Source organism: Patella vulgata, chromosome 1 (genome assembly GCF_932274485.2).
Source record: "Patella vulgata chromosome 1, xgPatVulg1.2, whole genome shotgun sequence".
NCBI classification, from domain to species: Eukaryota; Metazoa; Mollusca; class Gastropoda; family Patellidae; genus Patella; species Patella vulgata.
In genome coordinates this window covers 71,765,075-71,785,772 of record NC_065879.2, presented here as the reverse complement: position 1 = coordinate 71,785,772, position 20,698 = coordinate 71,765,075, and the positions used below count along the sequence as shown (strand labels likewise).

Below are 20,698 nucleotides of genomic sequence, written 5' to 3'. Positions count from 1 at the left end.
CTGAACCATTCCAAATTTTGGTATCGTTCGTCCGAAGAATGGGGAGCGATTTAATACTGCGATATTAGAATATTTACAGAAATCTCCCAGCAAACCAGGAGCCTGTTAGCGATTTAATACTGCGATATTGGAATATTTACAGAAATCTCCCAGCAAACCAGGAGCCTGTTTCACGAAATTTTAACTAAGATAAAATCCAAATTTTAGTAATTTGATTGGGTAATATTAGATTGATTTTAGTGCTTAGCCATTCAAATTTAAGTATCTACTAAAATTTGGATTTTATTTTTTGTTACAATTTCGTGAAACTGGGCCCTGTACTTCAGTGCAAATCGGAGACCCCCCCCCAAACAAACAAAAATTTACAGAGAATTTCTATACATGAACTACATGTACAAAAAATAAACAAGATAATCAGGATTTAGGGATATGAAATGAAATGAAATGGAGTTTAACGTCCTACTGTTCTGCTCCTAACCTGGGCTAATGAAGACGGGCATACGCCATACAGTGTGCTATAAGGGAAATTTTGCCCGGACAGCGGCACTACGGCCTACTCTTATATCGAATTCCAACTGCCAAGGGATCTTTTACGTGCACGCCAATGTGTACACGGGACCTCGGTTTTTCGTCCCATCCGAACGACTAGACAGCTTTCCTTGTCAGCCCATCCGTCCTGCATCACTGACAAGGGAGAACCACGCCGGAAAATCTGGATGAACTTTCTCGGCCAATGCAGGGGTCGAACACCCGACCTCCAGGCTAGCGAGCTAGCGTCTTTCCCACTTAGCCACGTGATCCCCTATCACATTCAAGAGCGGTATTGGAACCACTGTCACTTAAATCTATGACCTTATGATCTATAGCGCACACCATCACCGCCCCCCTCTCCCTAATACTTTGGAAAAAGTACCAATTACTATGGTGGCTGATTGGTATCATGTCGTGATGTAGCCCTTTATAAGGCGACCATCCGACATACCGTCATTTTAACCCGTCAATACATTTTCTACCCGACACCAGCTAGCGTCTTACCCACTTAGCAACGTGATCCCCAGATTTAGGGATAAGATTTCTATTCAAATGCTGCCAAGATAAATTTGTACTGCCATGGGGATAGATTTCAGGGAATAAATAATTGGACCATAATAAAATACTATAATTATCATATTATCTCCAGATACTGTATATATCCAATCAGCATTATTACTTTATTCACCTTGGATTTTTGAAAATGCAAATTGTAGAAAATACTGAATATTTATTTCAAAGAAAACAATCAAAAAACTGCCATGAACACCAAACAAACGAAAGTAATATAATAACTAGTTTATTGTTGCTCAAACAAATAATACATCTTTAACATACAGTATAATCTGTAACAGCCAATCTAACATCATCTAAGTAAATATATACTGTCTGTTTTTATTATTCAACATTTTTAACATGCTTCTGAATAAGTATAAATTTTAAACCAACCAACCAGCATGATAAAGTATATAATTTGTAACAATCATACTAGAATGATTAATCATACTAGTATCATAATTTGTAAATAAATATTTTAACAAATTTGCTTACTATCATGATTAAGTAAATATACTTAAGTTTGATTAAATATACTTTACAACAATCATGATAAAGTATATGTTATCTATCATGGTAACAGTGTATATATAACAAGATTAATTAGATTTAAAATACAGCTTTGATGTCATCCTCTGATGTTGGTGTACCAATATTTCAAATACGGGCAACCTGATAATCGTACACTATTTAAACTAGATGAAATATTGGACTAGTGTCATGTTTTCATTGAAAGGTGTGTGACAGCTTCATTGAAATGCATCTGCAGGGTAGTGTCTGCATTTTAAGTTGTTTAATGGTCTCGAACAAGACATTGCATAAAATATTTTGATACAACACTCAGGCTCATGCTCTTGTGACTATCAATATATAACTTAATGCCTAGCTCTTGACTCTTAAATAACACTTAATGAATACAACATTCTAGTATGATTTTAAGTATATATAACAATCATCCTAGTACGATTTAGTCAAATCTGCATAAAATCATACAAAAAAGATTTTAACTACCTTGTGTAAAATCATTCATTTTAACATGTTTTAAGAGCATGTACGAATGTTGTTTTCTTCTGAAAAATATAAACCTGCTATACTCTAAATTTACATTAATATTGGTCCCTGTTTTAACTATCACATGTTTTTTTTTTGTAGTATAATATATAACAATGATATTTATAAATATATGATACATTTACATTACATTTTATTTGATTATCTAAATCAATACATGTTTTTCTACCTGTATGATCCTAGTCAACTGGAGTATGTAACATTAATGAATATAATAATTCTAGAAAAATATTGTTTAGTTGTCTTAATGTTTAATATGCCAGTATTTCTAGTTATATTTACGATAATCGACAACAAACAAGTTACTAAATATAGACATGTCACTTACATTTAAGTTGTAGTGTGCAAAACTTACATAAAGAGTGCAACCAAATACTAAAATCACTCATGTATGCCTTGTGATGGTTACCCATTATTTACTTCATTCTGTTTTTAAAATTAAAACCTGACCTCTCCACTACCGTGACCCCCATAGATGACCTCTCCACTACCGTGACCCCCATAGATGGTCCATAAATAATATTTCATTTACAAAATTATTATTTAATTAAACAAATCCGAGAACAGCTCATGGAAATAATTCAATCTGATTAAAATACAGATCTATATTTCGTATCGTTTTTTTTATACTTTTGATGGCCTAAACTACATGAAGATCTGACCGGTTGTAGTAAAAGCTTGTGTCAGAGGTTGTACGTTTCTAGTGGTTTACCCACAGTTCCATGCATCGCATGCCAATTTAAGAAGTCGCCGTAAAAGATGGTTTCATTGGCTAATCCTTCACACCATCCAGAACGCAGGTTATATAACAACTCTTCCCTATCCTAATGTAGTACAGACAAATAAGATGAAATTTTGAACTATAAAAACCGAAACGAAATAGGATCTGTGTTTTAATCAGATTGGGAAATAATCCTACATTATATCAAGTTAAAATAGACAAACAAGAATAATGATCTGAGTCAGTAGTTTGGATTGTTAGTTAGAATATTATTCATTTAAAAAAGTATTTTTATCACCAGTAGTTAATGTTACATACCCCCTGTAGTCTCAGTTACAAATATGATGTCCTATAAATCTACATTGATATATTTACAAATATACAAACATAAACTAGTTCAATGTATTGGATTTGTATCAGATAGCCATTATTTAATTGAGATGTAATTAATCATTATATTTTATGGGGAATGTAAATAATTACATTTCTATTACTCATAACATTTTGAAATCTTCCATCAAAATGTGTAATGATTACATAGCATTACCATTACCCAAGCCCTGATAGTATAAAAATATTTTTTTCTTCTTAGCCCTATATTTGTATCCATCAGGTTTATTCCACCCTGATGTTAAGATCTTCTTTACTCAACACTACACATAAAAGTGTGCACTTTATTTATTAACCCTTAAATGATTGTGAGATATAAAACTCCTGGCCCTGTGTTCACAAAGCATTTTCAGACTTAAGTCAAGAATTTACTCAACTTCCAATCACTGTTTATGAGAGATATCTTTGATCCAGAAAAACAAAACTTTGCACATAGTTTTTTATTGATGTATTTGATACATTAAATCAACAAAAGTTTTATAAAGGCTATATTTTAGTTAAAATAAGGCGAACCATTTTGAGTAAATTCTTAACTTAAGCCTGAGAATTCTTTGTGAACTCAGGGCCTGTACTAATAAATATTATAGTAAATCATATACTCTTATAAACATGGATCTTTAATATTTCATTAAAAATCAGTGGTAAATACATCAATTACCAAAGAAACAGCAAAGTGTAGAATGAGCTTAGTAATTTTTTAAAATGTTGTAATTTATGGAAATTAATAGTCATATTGGTTTAATCATATTTGTTTGAATTTTATCTTATTTGAGTGATTGGCTGTTTTTACTTACATAAGTACAACAAAAATGTTTTAACTATAAGAACTTCTCAAATGAGAAGATTTCCCAGGTAATTAAGTAAATGATGCCCTAGATATATGCACAGCATGGATAAATGATTTAGACTTAAACAAGAAATGTATATTTCATACACCAATTGTGAATGACAGGATATCACATCACTTTCATGACACATAGTAAACTTTGGCTTGAGTGGACTTGTATTAATATTATGACATATTCTAGAAACTTAATGTATTAGTAATTATTTAAATTTGATAGGAATATATTACTATTTCAATACACTCCTTCATAAATCAACAAGTCACGAACAAAAATATCTCAGATCCTAAAATTCAGTATCATATAAATCAGTGAAAATAATACAGTTTATTCTAAATTATCACAGAATAACCTGTTTTTTAAAATAACTAAGACTAAACTTATCCTATTGGGATTTTACAAAATTATTATTCACGGCATAGCTTAACAAAAATCTAAACCAAACTGCAGATGTTATAAATATTAATGTGAATGTTTCATACTGTTTTTACCAATAATTGTAAGCGATCAATGCTCCAGAAATGTGGAAACACATTTTTAATGGAGAATTACAAATTTGATGAAGCAATAACAAATAGTTTCTTCATGATATTTGTAGTGAACAATAGACTGTTCATCTTAAATTCATACCAATCAATATGACTATGTTCTATCATAAAACATATCAATAATATATTCTACATTTGGCTAAGTGCTCTATATACAATTGATACATCACATGTTTCAACTCAAGCTTGAACACAATTATCTAGAAATTATTCAATATGTGCCCACAGGTATGAAAATTGGAGATTTTCCAAATATTGCTGTGTTGAAAAATTCCAAACCAAATTGTTCTTGCGTAATCAACATGGAATATTAAATGCAAGATTAATCAATATAAAAGAATCATATTTATTTATTGTCTAGTGAGTTGGAAATCCATTTATAGTCTTCTCAGTCTAGATTCGGAAATCCATATCAATATTTATATACAAATCATTCTAAAGAGGTAATTGTCATAATTGTTCACCTTTGTATCCAAAAACATTTCATATTATATATTACTAAAGGTGATATTTACATGTATACTAAATCTGTCTCTATTACCCACGTCATATATCAAAACTTACCACCACAGTCAGATTAAATATATATATCATTTCTATACCCAAGTGTCAGTGGAAGTTCCAGGTAGCCCCACCCCCTCCCTTAACCAGTTACACTGTTTACAGTATTAAAAAATTCTGTTTCTAAAGTCAATCGGATATTAACTTTAGCCTCTAGAGCGTCCACAAGATATTTCAAAGTTATCAAGGGTCATAACTCTGGCAGTAATTATAGGAAATCATTGAAGATTAATAGGCTTCTTTATCTTATGACCGTAAACACCGTATATAAATTTATAGCCAGACAGATATTAACTTTAGCCTCTAGAGCAATTGCTTGTGGACACTGGATCGCTGTACAGACAGACTTGGCGATGACAAAATTACGTTTCAATGTGGGCGTATAAAAATTGTGACCTCTAGAGGTTCCACAAGCTAAAAAACATGATTTTTCGTACAATTTAGGGGCCATAATCCAGGAAGTTACGGTCCGATATGCACAGGTTATAAACACACATTTCAAGTTTCATCAAAACTCACCCATCGTTATGGTGTTACGGTGATATATTTGAATGTTTTTTTTAAATAGGATAAAAAAATTGTGACCTCTAGAGGAACCAAAGGCTAAAAACATGATTTTTTGTACAATCAGGGACCATAATCCAGGAAGCTGTGGTCTGATATGCGCAAATATCGTACAATCAAGGGCATTAATCCATGAAGTTATGATCTGATACATGCCAATATTGAAAGGAACCAATATCTTTCGGAGAAAAACCTATATTTCAAGTATTGTCAAAATCGGATAAAAAATTTGACCTCTAGAGTGTACACAAACAAATTGTGGAGGGACATCCTGCATATAAAAATTTTCTTAGGTATCACCCCTAACCAAATATCCTGCGCCCAACACTGCTCATTGTTTCAGACTACAAACGATATTATATTTCATTTCATGAAGAAAATAATCAGATATTCATGTAATCCAATGGATATCACAGTGGTGTAACTAAATCTGATATAAATTGTCTATTAGGATATATTATTTACACTGTATATAAACACATACCGGATACTATACAAAATTACCTACAATTATATAAATCACTTGGTTTATAATATTTCCTAAAATATCTCGTTGTACCTTTAATACTACTATCATCCTTAATCAGGTTACTATGGCAACTAAGAATCATTTCAATAGGTATAAAAACATTAGTGCAGCCATGTTTTAAATTTCGATGCAAATTATAGGAATATTATTACCCTGATATATTTCTTGTCTTGCTGGATATTATAATTATCTTGCCTAATTACCCTCGCCAGATTTAAGTCTCTGGTTAATCCCTTGTAAACCACAATATTGTTAAATTGGAATCTCTTAAAGGAACATCAGTCAACAAATGGTTCAATTTCGGTAAGTATTTACAAAGGTATGATGAACTGAAAATTTGTAAACATTCAGCATCCTCAGCAGATACTAAACGTGATGTGGTCAAAAAAAGCAGGATCCACCTACAATCTTTGCTAAAATCTTTTGATCAGCTTCTTTTTAATCTGATTAAATAAAAGCTGTGAGATTATCCACTGCTGTTTTCTTAATTAAATAATCAATCTGAGTACAGTTTAGTGGGGAATAAGCTGTGGAAAATTAGATATTGTCCGAAATGACGATCTACAGCTTTAAGACACGCATCTCATTCACTTCCACACATATATATAAATCATTCTTATTCCCTTCTTTTCTCATCTAGAATGCATTCTGCACTTAAAATCCAATGTAATGTGTTGAAAAAGCTGACAGTCAAATTGCATAATGATTTTCATTGGTACACAAAATGATATCATAACTTGATAGATTTTATTATATGACTGGATCAAAAAATATCTGGTGACTGACTGAATTCACGTTGCCAATAATTTCCCTTAAAAACCCATTCTTCTTTACCAGTGTAGGAATTTTTACTCAACTGAAAATACCTGGAAAGAAGAAACTCTTTAATCAGTTTACTTTCAATTTCCAAGAAAACATCAAGGATATTCATGGTGTAAAATATAGACATTAGAAAGTTCTTGATATTTAATTAAACTCCCATGGATAATCAAACTTGAACTCTCTTTTGGTTATTAAGATTCTAGAGGTAATTTCAATTAATGCCTGATATTAGCCAAACCCTAAAAATCACTAGCTTTGATTCTGACTCGAGAGACCGTCATAAGAGTATTTGATTAACCAGACTTATGAACTTCCCTATCATTTTGATTTCTTTGGTTAATCTAGACTAGTATCAGATGTACATAAATGGTTGAACTTTGAATTTTTTTTTTAGCCTGTCAGATAGCTTCAACCTACTTTCTGGGTTAAAGGGTTTTATATTGGAACTATCAGTAGAACACCAAAGATTGTATGAAATGCAGAAAAATACAATGAAATGAAATGAATCTGGTGTACAACACAAAATTAGAACTGTACTTACTCTGAAAGAAATGAAATGAAATGGGGTTTAACATCCTACACCGACTGGGCTAATGAAGATGGGCATATGTTATGCATTGTGCCATGAGGGAAATTTTACCCAGACAGTGGCTCTATGGCCTACTCTTTATATCGAATTCCAACTGTCAAGGGTTCTTTCACGTGCGTGCCAATGTCTACACAGAACCTTGTTTTTTTCTCCTATCCAAACGACTAGACTGACTCTTATCGAGTACTGAAGATAATATATTTGAGTTGTGGCTGATATTGTGGCAAAATCTTAATTTAGGTCAGAGAATGAGGATACTAAAACAGGGTCATGAAACTGTAGATAATACACCAGTGAAATTTACCTCCTATTTCCAAAACCCTAGATAATATACCAGTGAAACCTACCTCCTATTTCCAAAACACTACATAATATACCAGTGAAACCTACCTCATTTCATGGGATTAAAATAACACTATATTGTTGACAGAATGAATAAACGGAATACAGACAACTCCCCACCCCTCCCTTTTCTATATTAAGAATTAAGGTTAGTCAACTTACTCTGGTGACCAATCTCCTTTTTTCTTCTTTCTATCTTTTTTAGCTTGTCGTTGTTTTTCTTCTAATCTGTTCTTTTCATCAGCTGCAGCATCTAAAGTATGGTAATAATAAATTTTAACATAATCTGAGCTTTCCAAGTTAATATTTTACAGTGCCACCTATGTCGTTAACACCATTTTTATAGTTGTACATTACATCAACACATATAGCCAGTTATTTCACATTAACTTATTAACAGTTTATATCTAATTTCAATATTTAGCTTGCACACAAGGCTGTTTACAAATGGTGGCAAAAAGTATACTTTTCAACAGGTCAACTACAATAATTACAGACTTAACGATACATTATGTAAGATTTAGATGAGTAGCTGGCCGTTCTTCCTATAATTTATTCTCGGCGTAGTTATGACTGTTTTATGATATAGAGTAGATTGGTTATTATTGTAGCAACAATACTTTTCGACCGAGACTAAAACTTGATTATCCATTTTATAGTTTAATTTTTAAATCTAGTGGCTCTTCAAATCCTTTTAAAATATCGGCCAACCGATAATCTAGAGAGTTGAAAATAGGCTTGTCGTGAATAAATTTCTAATAAATAATTTATATAACATTTGAAGCTTAAAGAAACACCGGCAATAGGCAGATTTACATAATGTATCCTTAAAATCTTTAGTCATAAACCACTAAGTAACATATATCAAGACTAATTATTGACTTAATATCTCTAGTTTTAGACCACAAAGAAACCAATTCCATACATATGGCATACAACATCTTATTACATTTTTACATCCTCTTACAATAGTAATTAGCTTACCTATATTGCCTTCTTCTAAAAATCTTATATCTGGACGTAATCTAGAATCTGTTGGTGGTAATATAGCTTTTAGATCTTCAGTCAGTTCATTTAATGTCATAGCAAACATGGTGAATGAATAATACTGTAACATAGAAATACATTTTTATTAACAATCACAAATAACTCATGGTGTATTATATCACACTGGAGAATCATGCTATTTGTGTGAACACTACCATTGTAAAGTCCATTTTGTACAGAAGAGTTTTTTTAAAATACCTTTGTATAGTAAAGCTTGATAATTTTACCTTTGTACAGTTTGATTATGTTACCTTTGTACAGTGAAGTTTGATTATGTTACCTTTATACAATACAGTTTGATTATGTTACCTTTGTACAGTATAGTTTGATTATGTTACATTTTACCTTTGTACAATACAGTTTGATTATGTTACCTTTGTACAATATAGTGTGATTATGTTACCTTTGTACAGTAAAGTTTGATTATGTTACCTTTGTACAATACAGTGTGATTATGTTACCTTTGTACAGTAAAGTTTGATAATGTTACCTTTGTACAATATAGTGTGATTATGTTACCTTTGTACAGTAAAGTTGGATAATGTTACCTTTGTACAATATAGTGTTATTATGTTACCTTTGTACAGTAAAGTTTGATAATGTTACCTTTGTACAATATAGTTTGATTATGTTACCCTTGTACAGTAAAGTTTGATAATGTTACCTTTGAGGAATCTTCTGGTCTAGGTGTGGCCTGCCATAATGTCACCTGATTAGGAATATTTAGATCAAATGAATTAAAGTCTTTACATGGAATATCATCCGAAACATCTTCAGGTTCCCCATTACCTGCTCCATTCATCTACAAAATACAATATTTTCACCTGAATTACCTAGTCTTCCTACAACATAATTTGGTGGCACAGTGTCTTGGTGAGTATGGCACTGGCTGAGAAATTTACTCTAGATTTTTTCAGCATGGGGGAACCTTGCCAGGGAAATGTGTCTTGTCATTCAGATGGTCTTTGTGTGCCATTGGCAGCACGTTAAAGATCCACTGACAGATGGAAATTGTAATAAGAGTGGTCACTTCGATCAATCACTTGCATGTGTCAATAATATAAAAATATATTTATCTTTTGGTGTCATACTCCGTGATGAAGATGAAATACACTAATAAAATTTCAAACATTTGTACCCTTTAAAAAATCCCAATTATGCCACTTTTGTAATATGCGTACATGCTTAATTACTTTATAAAAACAGTTTTTACATAAAAATATCTTTGAAGTTTTTTTTTCAGTTTTTTTAGATAGATGGGAATTATCTGGTTTATGTTATTTTAAGTTATTTGCTAACATATATATTTATATTATAACACTGAAGCTTACCTTTGTCTGATGAGTAGGTGAAGCATTTTTTGCCAATGTTGCGACATGTGCATCATACACATTGGCATTTACTGAGAATAAACCCATTAACCAGTTACCCCATATAGCTTTTAACTTTATCTTACTGGAAAAAATCGAACAACACCAATTAAAATAAATGTTTTATATGTATGCTCAATTCATTCACTGCACACCCTTAGAACAAAGGATATTGTTTCCACAACAGCTCTCTAGCATGAAGCACTTGATTGTCAAATGAATGACTAATTTTGATATGCAAATGGATAGTCCATTAATTATTAACTGAGAAGAAGAAACTTACTCTGGATCATAGATATAGCCTTCAACTTTGTGTAACTCCTTACCAAACCATCCACCTTGTTTAAAGTTTAATACAGCTCGATGTTTGGTTCTATGATTTATAATCTCCATTGTACCGTACTACAAAAACATAGAGAATATGACAGTACAGAAAATCATATATCCACTCTTCTTGCTGATAAAAATATATTTTACACAGTGTGTGACTCGTGAGTGGGGTCCCATTGCTGTCGTATTAACCATAGCCACATTTAGACATAAATTATGGATGATCGATTTTGAGTTGATCTACAACCAATCAAAATTTTACTTTATACTTCTATTAAACCTGAATCTGTCACATATCACTTATATCAGCATCAATTAAAGATGCAATAGTTAAGAGTTAAATAAAGAGTTTGGTCATTCTTGCTATAATAATTCAAAAATAGATGATAAAAAAAGAATACATTGAAAATTTCATTCAAATTACTTCATTCTCAGCCAAGTTATCATTGTTTGTAGTTTTGACAAGATGTGTGCACAGTGGTAACCAAGGCACTGGTATAATCGGGACTTAGCCTTGCTTTCCCATTTTTAAATTAAATTTTTAAATGGTGAACCGTTTTAGTATAGTTAAAATCTTGAGTATCCGATGCCATCGAGAGTCGATTATGATCTTGTTTTGTTAATTAATGTCTAGCTCTGGCATAGTGTTTGTCTAAGCTTTTTGGACTATACAGTTTATTATAATCTAACCCACAGTACAGTACCGTATCAAGTTGTAATATACACAAAGAACATTAGACCAGTTCCTGGAACAATTTTATTTCTGTGTTTAGCCTACTTCTAACACAGAAACCAGAATCACAACTGTATAGTTGGTGTAATAATGGTTAATAAGCTGATAATGGTCTTAACCATTGCTTCAGAAATATGAATTACTGGAGAAATGAATGGCATCCCACACTTATATATGTTCATAACCATTGATTCAGGAATATTGAAAAACTTAAATATAGAATACTACTCACATGTTCTACCCATAATTTACCAACAATAATATTATGTACACAGCAATTTACATTCTGCCAGGTATAAACTTCATTAAATCTGAAAATAATGACAACTTAATATCATCTCATTTCAGTATTTAAAGATATGCTGCTTTAAAAATGTATTTGAACTACAAAACATATATCTTCTATCTGTAATTACCTATATAAAACTTCCATGATTTATGCTGTGTTATTAACGTAAGCCTTCATTAAGAAATAATAATAAATTTATGATATTAAAATTTAATTTCGAGAGAGAGAGAGAGAGAGAGAGAGAGAGAGAGAGAGAGAGAGAGAGAAATGGGGTTTAACATCCAATCGTCACAAACTAGGTCATTTCGGGACTAACATATGGTTTAATTTTAATTCAATAATTCGCTTGCGCGTAAGGGTCTTTAGCAGTGGGAGGAAACCGGAGGACCCGGAGAAAACCCAAGAGGTTGGACAGGCGACCCTACTCCTTGTCACATACAACCGGGGATTCGAAACCATGCCAGTTGACTCAATGACAGGTCTTATGATACAGCGCGTACGTGCTAACCATTCGGCCATCCAACCCCCCAAATTTAATTTCAAATAAGCCTATAACATTTCTCAATAAATATATTGGAGATTATTGATTTACATGTATCTTTTTACAAATCCTCATAACCCCCACACCATATGAGTAAATACTTTGCATATGGTATGTCTATTTGGCCATTTTAAACCACTGTAGGCCTACACAAAGATATTTTTTTTTATAGATAAGAATGCTCTTCATTCCATGACATTAGATATGAATTGAGTTCAGATTTTCTTTCAGGTTTTTTTTTTTCTCAGTCTATTATTTGAAAATAGTATAATTTATACTTGATTCATAAGGTAATATATAAAATAGTAACGAGTTTTGTTTACTGGGTTTTTGTTCTTGGGGTTTTAATTTGGGGCGTCATCTAATTGCTTAAACTGCCTTACAATAAAATAACGGTTGGGCCATTTTATGAACAAAAATTGAATGAGAATTGTTTTTGAGAATGATAGTATGTTAAAATTATGTGACTCAGGCCATTGGCAATATTTTCATTATTCCAAATATATCTATATGTCGCAATAGATCTAACAACGTAGCCCTAATCAATGTTCGTTAATGTCATGATTTTAAGTTAGGAGAGGGTGACAGCTGTCTTAAGTTAAAATTGATTTTAGTTAAAATTGTCCCTAAAATAGTTTTGTGAAATGCCACTATTTTAAGTTTTAAGATAAAATTTTAACTTAAAATGTTATTTTAGTGGATTTTATCTAAAATGCTTAAAATTGTTTTGTGAAGCGTGTCTATCTTAAGTTAGGATGAAAGTTTGGTTTAAGATGATTTTAAGGAGATTTAAGTTTTATGTAACAGGGCCCTGGACTGTTGAGGAAATATAGCTCTAATGTCAGAATGGGCACAGTAAATGGTTAGAAATAACACATATGCGGAAAGTTTATGCAAATTAACCAATATGATTAAAATATAGATCTATATTTTGTTTCGTTTTTTATACTTCGATGGCCTACACTACATGAAGATCTGACAAATAGTATTCGAAGGTCATGTGAGGGGTCGTACGAGCAGCTTTTGACCCTAGGACGTCAGACATTGATTAATCAATCAGCATTGGCGTTTCTAGTAGTTTACCCACAGTTCCGTGCATGGCACGGCAAGAAGTCGCCGTAGCAGACTGTTTAATTGGCTTATCCCTCAAATCAACCAAAACCCCGGTAATATAATAGTGTTGTGAAGATAAGTTAAACGAAATTTTGAACTATAAAAAAATGAAACGAAATAGGATCTGTGTTTTAATCAGATTGGCAAATTAACATCATTCTATTCAACCCACAAAAAATATTTTGAACTAAATGAATGACTAGGAATAATAGAATTTTAGATGCAAATTGCATAATGAAGCCAGAATAAATTAAACAATATAATCATTATTGAGCATCAACCGTTAAGGTCAGAACGTACTGTTGTAACCTATTCCATAGCAACATGTGCTCATAGAAGCACTCATCCAGTAATGTGTCATTCATAATGGCTCATGCATTGCAATTTGTATTATGTAATATGAGCATGGTTGGAATTATTTCTTAAAATATAGTTTGAGTATTGTAGTTATGATTATATATTTAAAACCCAAGTGCAATAAAAAAAAAAGATAGGTTGCCAGGTTCAAAAAGTAAAAGAAGGGCCATAAGTCTAGAAGCAATTTATGGCAATTGCTGAAATTCAATAGGCTTCTTTGCTTCACTAATTTAAATTAATCATATAATTTCATACAGATCGAATGATAACTTGTGTTGATAGAGCATTCACAAGGTGCAACAAGGGCCATAACTCTAGAAGAAATTAATGGAAATTGTTGAAATTAAATAGGCCACTTCGTCTCACTAATATAAACAACATATATAAAGTTCAACAAAATTGAAGTCAGTAGAGTGTTCACAAGAAATTGTGGTACAGACGGACGGACGGACGTATGGACGGGTGCAATATACGACCACATTTCCATGTGGGCATATAAAAATGAGAACTGAAACATTCAAAGTAGGAAAGCAACTACATACATATGAGAGAAACAATGGAATAGATAAAAGCCACTTACTTTGTGAGTTCTAAAGTGACAAAACCTTTTGGATTAATATCAACCGATTTCCCCCAAAATTTTAATTTAGGATATATTTGGCCATGGAATTTATAAAGGGGTGATTCGATGTGAAATGCGCTGATTGGAGGATGATGACTGACTTGTTCACTGATTAATCTAAAACCCAATTCTTGACTGAAAATAAATTAAAATTTAAATAAATCAAGTAACTGAATTATCTTTTTGAGGAATTAACGTAGTTTGTAGACTGCTGTATTAACAATATATGCTGGTAGATATTCAGGAGAAATCCTAAAAACACTAACACCCTTTATACAATATAAGAAATGCAACCACACTCAGTCCGAAACTGGAACCATAGATACATGTATCGGTAGAAAGTATTCAAAAATCTGGCATTTACTCTAAAAATTTGAGACTATCTGGTACTCCTATTTTGGTAAACTTTCAGGATGTCATTCAGTAGGCCCAACACTACCAGAAACCATCAAAAAACCTTTTCTTGCAATTTTTTAGGGGTTGACATGACCCCCTTTTGTTTCATAAATTGACAGGTCTATAGGGACAAATAGGGTTTTAAGTCCACTCAACACAAAAAAAGTTTATTTTGGGACTAAAATGATACAGCTTTATTCAAATAATTCACTTGCAACCAGATTCACTTGCCGGGCATGACTTTCTTTGTTCAGGTCCAGAGTAAATGGAATTACATACAAACAAAGGAAAGGTCATTCAATTGTTATAGTGAATAAAGCTCATAAAGTATTCAGCTTCAAAAATGAAAACCCTAAAGCAATACAAATATGTACCATATCTCTAATTTGTTTTTACAACATTAATCTCAAGCTCATGCGGTATGCTACACAAATAAGTAGTTATTACTAGGGATATCATGTTTCCGGACTTGAGAGCAAGAAAAAAAACTTCAACCGGCATTATGTAAGATTTTAGATAAAAAGCTGGCCGTTCTTGCTATAATATTTCAAAAATAGATAATGCAAAATGAATAACTGAAAATACCATTCAAATGACTTTATTTTGAGTGAAGTTATCAATGGTTGTAGTTTTGACAAAATGTGTGCATTGATCGTAACACCATACTGGTCATTTGAGTCTTTCTCCATTTTTAAATCAAATCATTAAATGGCCAAACCGTTCTAATCTACTTAAAATCAGAGCCATCCAATGTCATCGAGAGTTGATTATTGTCTTGTCATGTTAATACATGTCTAATTAATAAATTATAAAACATTTCAGGCCCAAAGAAAGATCTGCAATAGGCAGATTTAGCTCTTACATAATACCTGTTTAACTTGCTAAACATTGAAATAGCTAAAATCTGAAAGTTGTTTATTATAATTGACAAATTCCATTAACAACACTGAAAATGTGGTTTTTCTCCTAAGAAGTAAAAGTATCTTACCGATCTAATTCATAGGTTTCACCTAATAATGGATTAAAAGGTTTCCCTAACCTTTCCCAGTTCGATGAGATTGCGGATACAGCAAATGCTGACACATACTGAAATAGAATAGCGTGTAAACAACAATTTTAAAGTTATTTTCGTTTAATTTGTCAGTGAATATTGGATGGAAGCTTTTCGCTGCAAGCACACAATATCTTATTAAAATGAAATAACTGAGCTTACATGTTTTACAGGATCATGTGCTGTGGCTGTGTTTGCAATGTTCAAATGGGACAAAAAAGGTCCTGTGTACACATTGGCATGCATGTAATAGGCATATGCTCATCTTGCATAGCCCGATCGTGCAGAAGAGTAGGATGTTAAACCCCATTTCATTTTTGATCGTGATGAGAATGTCATCTGTAATGACCGGTAGAAGGTTAGTTAATTACCTGTAATCTCTCTATGGGATCAGATGTTTGACTAGCTCGATCAAGTAAATAAGAATATTCCATATACTCTGTTAGACGCTGTAGAAAACTCAAAGGTTCATTGAAAACAACTGGCATGGTTATTTTTGACAATTCCTGAAAAATAGGCAACATGTTCAATATTAATTTCACAGATGCATTAACAACTTCACAGATATGCTCCACTCATGTTGCGATTACGATATCTGGTGATCAATGCAATTCATTTTATCTGGTGATCAATGCAATTCATTTTATCGTAGCAGTTGACTGAATTGTCTTTGAAATGCTACTGTGTGCAAAACCAATTTCCAATCACAAGAATACGTAATGTACACCACTAATTAATAATTTAAATTGAATAAAAGCCAGATTAAAAAAAGCATTGATGCATAAAATGTTATCAGTACTAACAAATACTGAGATTTTATTAAGAGGTCCCTCGTAGTAAGACGTCAGACAATTCCCTTGAGTTGCTGCTGAATTCAGATTCTACTGTATAGAGTGTACGACCATATAAAAGCAGAATACATATATGCACAGCTTAAAAAAACATTTAAATTTATCAATCCAAACATCAGTTATGCCCATTAGAAGTTTACATTATAAGTTTCTACTGATGTTGGGCTACCACAATATTGGCATCTTTGTGTTAATATATCTATACACATGAACATTTCTTTTATTTATGGTTATCTTTCTTGCCATGTTTACACTCTTGGTTTTTCTAAAATATACACATGTTACAACAATATGCTGATATTGATTCTATAAATGTTGATTTTAAATTTTCAATAATGACTGATGAACTATGATTCTGAATATCTAGAATATTTAATAACTCAATTATAAACGGGCAATAGATAAGATTAGATAAAGAGCATACAGTTCTCATAATAATAGTTTAAAAAAAAGATAATGAAAACAGAATACGCTGAAAATTTCAGTTAAATTGCTTGACTCTCAACCAAGATATTAGTGATTCATTTCTAGGCTAGCCTCGATTATCCATTTTTATGTTTAGTCATCAGTCATAAAAGGTATTCAAATCCACTAAATATCACAGGCTAACGATGGCATCGAGAGTTGATTATGGTCTTGATAAGCTAATTAATGTCTAATCAATAATTTAGATAACATTTCAGGCCTAAAGAAAGATCTGCAACAGGCAGATTTAGCTCTTGTATATAATGTTTAAGTCCTATTTCATATCAGAAATGGCTACTGCTACTACTAGAGATTTCACTTAAATAAAATATAGGACAATCAAATTCAAAGTCCATCAATACAAAAAGACGAATTACGGTGATTCCACCCTTGCATCACATAGCGTAGGTATTGGCAAAGGTTAATGAGTGCTGTGAGACCAAAGTAGTACAAGGTTTGTGTTGGTAGTTAAGTGAATTAAAGGTATCGTAGTGGTGTCGCAAAAGCCATGTCATTGTTTGGAAATATTCAGAATTGTGTCAAAATAGTATCGCAGTTCTTGTTTCAGGTTTCAGTAATCTTTTGCAGACAACAGTTGTTCAATGTGAGGAGGGCCGAAGAAACTTAACATTGTGTTAACAATGAAAATATTAAGAACATTGTGTTTTTCAGCACTGCGATTGGTATCAAAGAGCAGTGTGTTTTAATAAAACATATTCAATATCTGCCTTTAAGTGGACTGAATAATATTTGACTGAGTGTTTACAGAATTTGTATTTCAGTTCTCGTCTGGATTTTATATATTCCTTATCTAATTTCCAGCGATTTATTACCACTCTTTCATGAATGCAGACAAGTCATTGTAGAGCGCTACGATATATTTTGTTAATACCACAGTGTATGGTTTTTGCTTATCTATGCTAATTGTGAGTTCTGCACATTTAGATTTCATTTGCTGAAAAGGTTTACTAATGTGATTTTAGAATTGTTTTTATTTAACTATTGTGATCACCTCGTTTTAGAATTAATAATGGTGTATATTGAAATGAAATGAAATGGGGTTTAATGTCCTAATGTTCTGCATAAAGGTGTAATACTGTATGAACATCCATTAAAGACTGACACCTTGTTTAAAAAAACAGTTCCTTGTTTACATGGGGTAGCTTCCAGCCCACTCAAAATATGTTAAGCATTTAAAGTTGCATTTTCATATTTTTAAGTTATATTTTTAAAATTTATTAAAATAAAGCCTTAAGATAGATGGTATCTATAAGCAGTCCTACCTTGTTAAAGAATAATCCTATTATAATCCTATAATTCACTATTGCCAGTTGAGAAATTGGCAAAAATATCATGTTTTAGACTTTCTTAGAAAATATGAAATTATCGCTTTAAGTGCTTCAGATTTGCTTGCTCTTTTAAGTTTGTATCAGTGTTAATTTTTTAAAAGCGTCAACACTTGGACAATAAATAAATAGGCATTTTAAACTCAATTTAATTATATATCTCACAAGTCATCACCTGAACCAGAAAGGGTATTAAAACCTGAACAATATGTTGGAGACATAAATATCCTTCAAATTAATGACAACAAGATCGAAGTAATTAAATTTGAAACTAAAACTGTTTTAGATATAATAAAGACTTATTCTGTTCAAATTGGAAATTCTATTTTTAATTTTATCAAATCTGTTAGAAATCTTGGTGTACAGGTTGATTCCAAAAGAACCATGCATGAACATATTTAATATCACAAATTACCAACCAAATCAATAAACTTTCTCTAAAAGAGACAAAACAGAGCTTGTATTATTTCCAAAACCCATAGCAGAGAACCCATTATCTCAGTATATTCAAAGAATTATATTGGTTGCGTGTTATATATCATATAGAGTTTAAAATATTGTGTCAAACCCATTTATGCTATCAATTCTCTTTGTCCAAATTACTTGTCTGATCTCATAACAGTATACACTCCATCTTGTAATCTTACTTCTGTGTCAAACATCAGTTTGTAATTCCAATATATATATATATATCAGATAAATTGTGATCGGTTTAGTTTTGTTTAAAACAATACTTGATGCAAAAATTGAAAGGGATGGAGGAACAGGCATGATGGCCTCTCTCTTATAAAAACAAGAATGAATATGGATTTATACAATGTCAGTCACTTTATTTCGAATCATCCTAATTTATGAATTTCTTTTTAAAAGAATTGAAAATAAAAGGATAATTGTTAAAGGGGCATTATGGGAGATTAAAGAGTTGACAGTTCTCGCTATAATAGTTAGAAACAGATAACATAAATGGAATATGCTGAAATTTTCACTCTGAACCGAGATATTAGCTTTTGAATTTTAGGCTAGCCTCGGTCATCATTACCAAAGTCGGTACCGTAAAAAACAAAGTCTCAATTGTCCATTTTTACGTTTAATTAACCATCACAAAATGTATTCCAATCCGCTAAATATTGCAGGCTAGCGAGTAGCGATGACATTGAGAGTTAATCAAAATAATTCAGATAACATTTCAGGCCTAAAGAAAGACCTACAATAGGCAGATTTAGCTCTTGCATAATGTATGTTTAACTCTTTATCTACAAAACGGTTTTCACTTCACATTAATAAAAGCAAAGTATGACAATTTATGAGAAGGCTGTTATAATCCTAGCAGAAAATGATCATTGATTTATCTATAATAGATTTAATAATGATCAATAACAAGGTGTCATTGTACATAATAATCCATTAACTGAGACATGCTATTTCTTTTGTCGATATTAAGAGAACTTTGATGGCTTTTAAGAACTGTAATCAGGTCAGTAGAAAATATCAACGCCCACATGAAGTGCATTTTAAAGGGTCATACTGAAATTTTTACAGGTCGAATGTTATCTCTTGTCTTATTCAAATTGACTTTATCAGTAACTACCACAAATGTAATGCTCATAATATTATTAAAGAAGTCTTAGTTTTCATTCAGTAGATCTCAGAAAAATAAAAGCATACAATGCAAAGACATTTTCAATATGATATTACTAGCTGAACATGGCTGCCCCCACCCCCAACATAAACTTTGCCTAAAACTAAAACACAGCAATAACCAGAAAATTCTATTACTCCGGTGTATATTAAGATGGTCACCAATCTGATTAAAACATAGATCCTATTTCGTTTTGTGTTTTATAGTTCAAAATTTCGTTTTCCTTGTCTTTACTACACTAGGATCTGGAAGAGTTGTTATGATTGAAGTGACGGATTAGTCAATGAAACAGTCTGTTACCGCGAGTTCTTGGCGTGCTGTGCATGGAACTGTGGGTATTCCACTAGAAACATCAAAGCTGATAATTGGTTGATCAGTATTTTAATCAGATTAGATTGATAACTATAGCCTGCAATAAAGCACATGTCACTCAGGCATAAGTTTTAAAGGAGCTGTGTCTCAGTGTATCAGTTCATAAAA

At 31.9% G+C, this 20,698-nt stretch overlaps 1 protein-coding gene across 3 annotated transcripts in view; it reads right to left on the bottom strand.

The window, feature by feature from the left end:
• Window positions 1-20,698, bottom strand: part of LOC126815691 (oxysterol-binding protein-related protein 1) — a 77,342-nt gene that overhangs the window by 6,862 nt on the left and 49,782 nt on the right. Inside the window, exons 17-27 of one of the 3 annotated variants that reach the window (XR_007678041.2) lie at window positions 16,289-16,423; window positions 15,855-15,952; window positions 14,429-14,605; window positions 11,781-11,859; window positions 10,769-10,887; window positions 10,447-10,570; window positions 9,780-9,917; window positions 9,053-9,176; window positions 8,231-8,321; window positions 2,638-7,181; window positions 1,326-2,607 (exon numbers count right to left, since the gene is read on the bottom strand). Coding sequence is in view for 2 of the 3 variants with exons in the window: in XM_050541565.2 (XP_050397522.1) it covers window positions 7,079-7,181; window positions 8,231-8,321; window positions 9,053-9,176; window positions 9,780-9,917; window positions 10,447-10,570; window positions 10,769-10,887; window positions 11,781-11,859; window positions 14,429-14,605; window positions 15,855-15,952; window positions 16,289-16,423 (1,188 nt within the window). In the remaining variant the exon portion in view is untranslated. Of the gene's footprint in view, window positions 1-1,325; window positions 7,182-8,230; window positions 8,322-9,052; window positions 9,177-9,779; window positions 9,918-10,446; window positions 10,571-10,768; window positions 10,888-11,780; window positions 11,860-14,428; window positions 14,606-15,854; window positions 15,953-16,288; window positions 16,424-20,698 lie in introns of those variants that run through there. The other 2 variants (XM_050541565.2, XM_056099442.1) reach the window with 2 other exon arrangements.